The sequence below is a fragment of the Mesoplodon densirostris genome, chromosome 10 (genome assembly GCF_025265405.1).
Source record: "Mesoplodon densirostris isolate mMesDen1 chromosome 10, mMesDen1 primary haplotype, whole genome shotgun sequence".
In the NCBI taxonomy this organism is placed as follows: domain Eukaryota; kingdom Metazoa; phylum Chordata; class Mammalia; order Artiodactyla; family Ziphiidae; genus Mesoplodon; species Mesoplodon densirostris.
Window position 1 is genome coordinate 58,154,531 of NC_082670.1, and position 9,372 is coordinate 58,163,902.

Below are 9,372 nucleotides of genomic sequence, written 5' to 3' on the forward strand. Positions count from 1 at the left end.
AGAAAGGGAGTAATCACAAACATCATGGAGATCAGTTAAAAAAAAATCTGGAAAAAAAATTCCCACAGCTGGGTAAGATAGATAAATTGTATATTTCCTATGCTCATTAAATAAACTACACAGGCAGTCAAACATCTACTCATGCAAAAAAAAAAAAACAACAAACAAACAAACCATTAAAATCACCAAATGCTGTATTCCAGGTGAGCTTTACAAAACCTTGAAGAAACAGTTAAGTCCCACCTCACACAAAAATGTCTAGCTCAGGGCTTCCCTGGTGGTGCAGTGGTTGAGAGTCTGCCTGCCGATGCAGGGGACCACGCACCGCAAAAAAAAAAAAAAAGTTTAGCTCATAAAGAGAAAGCTCTCCTGCTCACTTGAAGCTGATACAGCCTTAATGTTTTTTTTTTAAGGACAGGAGAACCAAAAAAAAAAAAAAAAAAGAAAAGAAAATTGAGGACCAATCTCAGCTATAAACAGAGACAACCTATTTATGAAACTTTGGAAGCATTCTCTAATCAGTAAGAAGACTGAAGATTCAAATTCTTAGTGCTTCTAAACAACACTGCAGTGAAGGCTAGACCACACACTAAGGCAAGAAAATGAAAAGTAAAGATTACACAGGAAGTGGGACTTCCCTGTTGGTCCAGTGGTTAAGAATCCATCTTGCAACGCAGGGGACGCTGGTTCGATCCCTGGCCAGGGAACTAAGATCCCACATGCCACAGTGCAACTAAGCCTGTTCACCGCAGTTACTAAGCCCACGTGCCGCAACTACAAAGCCCACATACCACAGCTAGAGAGAAGCCCGCTCACCACAAAGAAGAGCCCGTGCACCACAACTAAGACCCGATGCAGCCAAAAACTAAATATTAAAAAAAAAAAAAGATTACACAGGAAGAAATAAATCTATCATTATTTAAAGATATCAACTAGGAAACCTGAGATCCTACAAATTATTAGAACTAATAAGTTCAGCAAGGTCCTGGAGAGAAGAAAAAGGGAAAAAAAAAAAGCTACCGCAAGAAAAAAAAAAAGTATATATATAGCATTCCCAACCGATTTTTCTCCTATCCAGAAAGATTATCTTCTTCTACTTTGAGAAGACTTCTCAGTTATTCATTGGTGGGCAGCCAAAGGGTGCAATGGGAAGAAGTGGAGGTCAGATCCCAACTCTGAAGCTTCAAATCCCAGCTCTGCCCTTTGTTGAGTGACACTGGGACTCTCTGAACTCTAGTTTGTTTTTAATTTAGTAGAAAATATTTTAAGTATCCAAGCTCTAGGCACACATTAGACCAGAGATTCTCCAAGTGTGGTCCGTGGAATCCTGGGGAACCTGAGATTTTCAGGGGTTCAGGAGGTCAAACCTATTCTCAGATTAACACTGAACCATTATTTGCCTTTCTCACTCAGTTGACATTTGCACAAAACCGATGGTGGTTAAAACTGCAGGTGCCTTGGCATGAATCAAGGCAGTGGCACCAAGCTACACTAGCAGTCATTGTATAAAAAGTATTAATTTTATTAAATATTGGTCCCTGGGTAGGTATGATGTATTTCTGCTGCACATCTGGTTGTCTCAAGGAAAAGTTTTTTTATGAAATTATGCTCTGTGAGCTGATCTAGCAGCTTCTCTCACAGAGTATCATTTTACTTGAAATAAATATTGACAAACTATGATTCTTCATACCTGAGTATCTGACAGAAATTTCCTCAAAAATGAATAAAGTGAGCCTATCATTTCAAGGAAAATAACTGTGATAGCATTTGTTACCAATGATAAAATCTGCACCCTCCACCATGTACTTTCTCTAATGGGACAGTGGTGATACTAAGGAATATGATTTTCTGATACTGCATAGAGAAAAATGTCAACATTTAGAAGATCTGCATAACTCAAGAAATCATTATTTTCTAAATGACCAATGCATGCATATTTCAAAATTACTCAGGGTAAGAGACCCAATCAAAGTTCAAAACAGACAAATTGATTCTAATGTAATAGTACAAAAAGTACATTGATACAGTTTCAGATTCCACACTGTAACTTTAAGAAACTACCACTTTTCAAGTGCTGGTATATTATCAGACGACTTTCCAAAATGATCTGAAAGAGCTATTAAAATAATCTCCCCCTTTCCAAACACATATCTACGTGAGGCTGGATTTTCTTCACATATGTCAACCAAAACAATATATTCCAATAGCAGATAAGAGAATCCATCTGCTTTCTACACCAAATATTAAAGAAGTTTGCTTAGAGGAAAACATAGGCAGAACACTCAATGACATAAATCACAGCAAGATCCTTTTCGACCCACCTCCTAGAGAAATTGAAATTAAAAAAATAAACAAATCAGACCTAATGAAACTTAAAAGCTTTTGCACAGCAAAGGAAACCATACACAAGACGAAACAACAACCCTCAGAATGCGAGAAAATATTTGCAAATGAAGCAACTGACAAAGGATGTATCTCCAAAACCTACAAGCAGCTTATGCAGCTCAATATTAAAAACCAACAACCCAATCCAAAAATGGGCAGAAGACATAAACAGACATTTCTCCAAAGAAGATAATACAGACCGCCAATAAACATATGAAAGAATGCTCAACATCAATCATTAGAGAAATGCAAATCATAACTACCATGAGGAATCACCTCACACCAGTCAGAATGGCCAGCATCAAAAAATCTACAAACAATAAATGCTGGAGAGGGTTTGGAGGAAAGGGAACCCTCTTGCACTGTTGGTGGGAATGTAAATTGATACAGCCTCTATGGAGAACAGTATGGACGTCCCTTAAAAAAACTAAAAACAGAACTACCATATGACCCAGCAATCCCACTACTGGGCATATACCCTGAGAAAACCATAATTCAAAAAGAGTCATGTACCACAACATTCACTGCAGCTCTATTTACAATAGCCAGGACATGGAAGCAACCTAAGTGGCCATCGACAGATGAATGGATAAAGAAGATGTGGCATATATATACAATGGAATATTACTCAGCCATAAAAAGAAATGAAATTGAGTTATGTGCAGTGAGGTGGATGGACCCAGAGTCTGTCATACAGAGTGAAGTAAGTCAGGAAGAGAAAAACAAATACTGTATGCTAACACATATATATGGAATCTAAAAAAAAAAAATGGTTATGAAGAACCTAGGGGCAGGATGGGAATAAAGATGCAGACCTACTAGAGAATGGACTTGAGGACATGGGGAGGGGGTAGGGTAAGCTGGGACAAAGTGAGAGAGTGGCATGGACATATATACACTACCAAATATAAAACAAGATAGCTAGTGGGAAGCGGCCGCATAGCACAGGGTGATTAGCTCGGTGCTTTGTGACCACCTAGAGGGGTGGGATAGGGAGGATGGGAGAGAGGGAGACGCAAGAGGGAAGAGATATGGGGATATATGTGTATGTATAGCTGATTCACTTTGTTATAAAGCAGAAACTAACATACCATTGTAAAGCAATTAAACTCTAATAAAGATGTTAAAAAAAGAAAAAGAAATTTGCAAGTGTAAGACAATACCACTCTTCTCACAAAGTGTTTTGTTTCCGAAAAGTTTTTTAGTAAAATATATTTGTGGTAATATATAATGGTTTGTAATTGTTATTTCAAATAAATTAATAAAGTTTAAAAGTTCTTGATTATGAAGAGACTACAAAGGACACAGCATACCATTCTATTCAGGTAGACTGAGACAAAGTAATCTATAAATGAATGACATCAACAGTGGTCCTACTCTACTCAAAATCGTTCTGCTGGGACTTCCCTGGAGGTCCAGTGGTTAAGACTGCACTTCCAATGCAGGGGGCGTGGGTTCAATCCTTGGTCGGGGAACTAGGATCCCACATGCTGCACAGCATAGCCAAAAAATAAAAAAATAAAATAAAATAAAAATGAGCCTTAAAAAAATCATTCTGCTAAAATGACAGAGATCCTTTAAAAGCTAAATAGTATTCACAGGTGTTCCATTGTTGCTTCCAAAAAATTTTTATGTGTTTAACAACGGTTCTGACCACTACATAGCAGAAGTGTCAGAGTCATAAAAGAGAAGGAAAGGCTAAGGAATTGTTGTTGAAGGAGGTAAAGACTAAATGCAATATGGGATCCTAGATTGGAACCTGGACTAGAAAAGGGGCAATAGAGAAAAAAACCCTGTGAAATTCAAATGAGTTTTGCACTTTAGGTAACAGTTCTGCACCAAGGCAGTTTTGAAGACTGTATTCTGGTTATGGAAGTAGGAGAAGCTGGGTAAAGGGTATATGTCAACTATCTACACAATCTTTTTAACTTGTAAACATAAACTCCTAACTCATAAACTCAGAAAGTTTAAAACAAAAAGACTCTACTACCAAGGTTCAACACAGAAGAGGTTCACAACCATGTATCAGATATGTCCCAAAGCAAGCAAAATAAATATTACAGAAGTTCTTTTAAATTCAGTCACAGAACTTACAGCAAAATAAGATGAACCATCAGATGGTATTTCCACCAAAAGTAAATGTTCAAGTTGTCCTAGCAAACTAACAAGTGTCACTCTGATGAAACATACCACATTTATGAGACCGTATCAATAAACTACCAAGTTTCAAACAGCCCTGATTGAAGGGCATAAACTGTACTGAATCTTAGTGCGGGGAGGGAACACCTGATTTTAAAAATTGAACACAATAAAATCTATGGACAAACAATAGGATGTACATAAATTAGCTGAGTTCTTAGTCTACATAAAAATTACTTTTTGAAAATAAGGTTTCAATACTCAGCAAATGTTTTTCCAAGGCAATCAAAGTATATTATTAGAATCTATCCTTTACAGCAGGGGTCAGCAAGCTACAGCCCAAATGTCAAACCCAGCTGGCCTGTTTTTGTACAACCAGGACCTAAGAATGGTTTTTACATTTTTTTAAAGGGTTGTAAACAAACAAAACAGAGTGACAGAGACCCTCTGGCCTACAAAGCCTTAAGTATTTGCTATCTGGCCTTTTATAGAAAAGATTTGCCAATCCCTGCTTTAAGGTCCAATATGGATACTATACTCTGAAGTGAGTATCTTTTTTTATCAACAATTTATTAAATTCTTTCAAGATTAAACCCAGAAAATGTTTTTAAAATTTGAAATGAGAAATTTTATAGAAATTATTGCCAATTCTGGAAGCAGTCTCAGGTACCACCCTGATAAATTGTTCAAATTTCACTGATCCTGAAAATTTTCTATACTTCCAAGAAATGTCACCTACTCAAGGACATTCTGCTTTAGCATGAGACCCAAAGAAAATTATAAGCTATTAATAGCTATATAATAAACCATACCCTTTGTAATCTTTTACTAACTTAACACTGATCAAAGTTGAAATATTTCCATTACCTCAAAGGGTCTATAAACTGACATTTTAATCTTTCAATCAATATAGGAAATCTGTCTTCACCCCAAACCAGTTTTGAGTTAGCAAATTATTTGTAAACTATGAATGTACCTCTCACTTAAGAATATGTAAAGTATACCTTTTGTTTCAAAACAGATGTATACCATAGTGGAGTTTAAGAGGGCTCAGACCAATGCCCTTTGTAAAGTAATAATTTAATATTTTAAAAGTTTTTATGCATAAAGAATTCACATTACTTTCATTTTTCAAATTACTCGTTAAATCCTGAAAGTTAACTTATTATAGATTATACATGTCATGTGAACACTTAAGATGGAAATAAAATTACCAGGTGGCCCAAAAGACCCTCCTAGGAGAGTTTTAATGAGTTTTACTTTTTCAAGTCCTTTGGTTATCTGCTCCTTACTTCACAAAACATGAATGACCCAGATTTCAAGTTACAATGGGTTTCGGCCTTTATTCAGTGAGGGGAAACTCAGTCCTCACTTGGAATGGTGGTGCCACTGACAATCGCTTTAACAACTACAAACTTTGGTTTACACACTTACAAGAAAAGGATTGGTCTATTAGCTTCCTAGGGTCTCTTCAACCATCTCTAGACTCCTAATGTTGTAACTAAGATTTTAAAGAACATTTATGACCCGCCTCATTTCAAACAGAATCTGCAGCAGCCTATGCCTCACATACAAATGGGGTACCAGAGTACACACAGAAGAACACAAACAGACAATAAGAACCAGAGTGTAGAAAAAAAAAAGGGAAGCAAAGATTTTACCAGAAATTAGCCTCATCATATCCCAATACTATCAGCCTACATCATTTAATGCAAATATATATTTCTAAATTGTCAGACTACTGAGAGAAACCACGCTTCTTTCATGCTATCTTCCTTCAAAGCTGAAGAAATCATTTCCTAAAGAAGCCTTTAGAAATACCTCTTGGTTTAAGCCATACAAAAAACAAATACAGTAAGCATACTTCAATTAGGGTTTTTTTTTTTTGGCCGCACTGCGTGGCAGGTGGGATCTTAGTTCCCCTACCACTCCGCAGTGGAAGCGTGGAGTCTTAACCACTGGACCTCCAGGGAAGTCCCTCAAGCATACTTCACATTGAAAGAAAAATGGAAAGCTGCCTCCAGAGCAAATTTTTATCAAGAAGTCACTTTTCCAATAATTTCAAGTTTAGCGCCTCAAGTTTGTTTCTTGAATTTGAGAGAACAAATGAAATAGACAAGAATCATGAGCCTTACTTCCCTGGAGCTGGGGAATGTCCCCGATGCCTGAGGAAAGGAGGCCACTGCCCCTCAGCTCCAGGGCCGGGCTTGGGAAGCGTAAAGGCCATCAAAGGAGGACTGCAACAGCCTAAAGCCTTCTTCAAACCTTCTCCAGATCAAGGCAATCTTGGAGTTTTCCTAAATTTGTATTTGAAATAATTGGCCTTGAATTTGCAAGAGGCAAGTACTCTCCTGGCTCCTCTTGAGGACCCAATTAAGTACAAAAAACTAAATAAGCTCCTTAAAAATGGTATTTGCCTTCAAAGATACTAGAAAATTCAGATTAAATAACACATACCATATAATCAATAACCAAAAACAATCAATGGAAAAAGTCCCCATGGAAAGTGTTGTAAAAAGACACAGAATTACAAAGATGTCAGAAAATACCTTTAAGGACAAGGTAATGAAAAAGTTTAATATCAAGATTTTCCTTCTAGACCATAAACAAAAGTTCACTAGTTGGCTGAATCACTGAAACAAACAGAACTCGAGAAAAAAAAGTAAAAGCTCCAAATAACCCTCAGTAAGCAAAGCTCTCAGCAGCAAACCTTCATTTAACCATAAATGAGAAGAAACACTGAATCTGCCTCACCTGCCCTCTTCTGCCTTCACTGCAAGTCCAGGGTCTCAAGGAGCATCAAGGCCCTCGAGGCCCACACATGTTTTCACTGTGAATCAGTGCCTCTTGTACTGTCGACTGGGGTGACCTTATGACTTTCAGTAGCTCAATTTCCTCAACACTGAGACAGTTGTTCTAGAAAATAAGCCACCTCATCCAGAGCCCTCAAGTTGCACAGCTGCAGAGAGAGGAAGTGCCAAGTTCAGGCAGACCAGCACAGACCCAATCAGGGTCAGAGACCAGCGACCTGACGCTTTCATCCATGTGCTTCCACACCCTAAGAAACATCTCCACTTTTCAGCTCAGAGTTTCCGTTTAAGATTTAAAAGCCAAATTATTTCAGGGAGCAGCCCCTACCATCCAAGGCCTGCTCTGACCCAGAAGTCGTTCTTCTTCAGGACTTTAATGCTCCCTGTCCTCCCCCAGAGCTGCAGTGAGAGGTATGAAAGCTACTGGGAAACCGGACAGCACGTCAAAGACATCAGTCATTACTTTAAACAGTCTCTTCGCAAAATCTCATTTAATTCGCATTAACGAAAAATTGCCAAACCACTGAATTTTACACTTTAATCGGGTGAACGTATACTAAGTAAACTATATTTCCATAAAACTGTTTAAAAAATAAACATACAGAGCTGCCAAACTGATAGGAAAAACCCAGTGTTCTTCAGGATAAAGGCGAGAGACTAAGCTCAGATCTGTTTCAACCTATCAAAATTAAACAAAATGAATGGCTGCTCGTACAGACAGCTGAGACTAAACAAACTCTTGTTTGTGGTGCAATCAGTGCATCTTAAAGCCTTCTTCAAAAGGAAACAGCCTCAGAGGGTAGTCCCCCCTAGTGAAAAACTTCACTTTGAGACAATTAAAAACCCCAAGTTAATGTGCTTTTCTCCCCTGTGGCTACTTTCACTTATGATATAATTACTATTGGAATATCAAGTGATTAAAATTTGCAACCAATAAAGACTACAATGTAGAACAGAGTAGGAACTGATGCCAAAGCCCTGGAGAGTGTTCTCCCAACACGAGTCCTAGCATTTCGTACACTGTATTCCAGCTCTAAGTGGCTTCTAAATCACTTGCAAGGCAAGGAAGTCCCTTCCCCCAACTCAAGCCATCCTAACAGCGGGGCGTATTTTACAGCAAAAATGCAGCCCTCAGAGGCGGTCCCCGGGCCAAAGCCTGCGGGGCCGCCCTCCGTCGCCCGCCCCCGCCGTGGGCAGAGGCCCGCGGGGCTCCATGGCGCGGTCAGAGGCCCAGGGTCGTGCAGGCCTTTCCCAAGGAGACAGAGGCTTCCGCCAGCCCGCCCGCCCGCCCGCCCGCGCCCGGGCACTGGTACCTCATGCTGTAGGCGCCGGCGCCCAGCTCCTGCCCGATGCCCGAGAGGCTGGCGTCGAAGTCGTGCACCAGCCCGGACTCGATCACCTCGTCCATCTTGAGCACCCAGGCCATCTTCCGGCTTCGCCGCCGCCCGGCGCGCAGCGCGGCCTCCGCGAGCGGGGCGAAGAGGCCGGAGCTCCACGGGCGCGTCCTGGGGGAGGGCGCGGGTGAAGCCTCCGGCGGCGCGGCGAGTGGTCACCAGCGGCAGCCCGGGCGGCGGCCGGGATGAGAACAGCCAGGGCCCCGTGGGCAGGGCACGGCGAACCCGGCGAGCAGCTGCAGCGGGAGCGGCCGGGCCGCGGGCAGCGCCTCCCTCCCGCGGACGCCGGCCCCGCGCCTCATGCCGCCGCCGCCCACCCCCTGCGCCGCTAGCGCTGCCGCCGCCACCGCCCGCCCCGCCCCGAGGCCCCCGGCCGCATCCTCCCGGGACCGCGCGGGGGCGGGAGCTCAGCCCGCCCGTCACCCGACCCCCGGTCTCGACCCCCGGCCCGCTGCCCGCCCGCCCCGGCTCTAGCGCCCAGCCGCCCCGGCCAACCCAGCCGACGCCGTCCCGCCGGCCCGGACGCAGGCTTGGCTACGGCTCCGGCTCCAGCTCGCTCGCCGCTTCCGCCTCCTCCAGCCCCGCCCCGGCCGCGGCCCCGCCCCCGCGCTCGCACCGGGCCAAGCCCCCCTCTCACGGCCCCG

General features: G+C 42.0%; 1 protein-coding gene across 2 annotated transcripts in view; it reads right to left on the reverse strand.

Annotated features, from left to right (window-relative positions):
* UBP1 (upstream binding protein 1) overlaps positions 1-9,275 on the reverse strand; it is a 72,790-nt gene extending 63,515 nt beyond the window's left edge. Inside the window, exons 1-2 of one of the 2 annotated variants that reach the window (XM_060111026.1) lie at positions 9,224-9,275; positions 8,648-8,839 (exon numbers count right to left, since the gene is read on the reverse strand). In XM_060111026.1, the coding sequence (XP_059967009.1) occupies positions 8,648-8,760 (113 nt within the window). In that variant the 5' untranslated portion in view covers positions 8,761-8,839; positions 9,224-9,275. Of the gene's footprint in view, positions 1-8,647; positions 9,038-9,223 lie in introns of those variants that run through there. The other variant, XM_060111027.1, reaches the window with a different exon arrangement.
* Between the last annotated feature and the right edge of the window lie 97 nt (positions 9,276-9,372).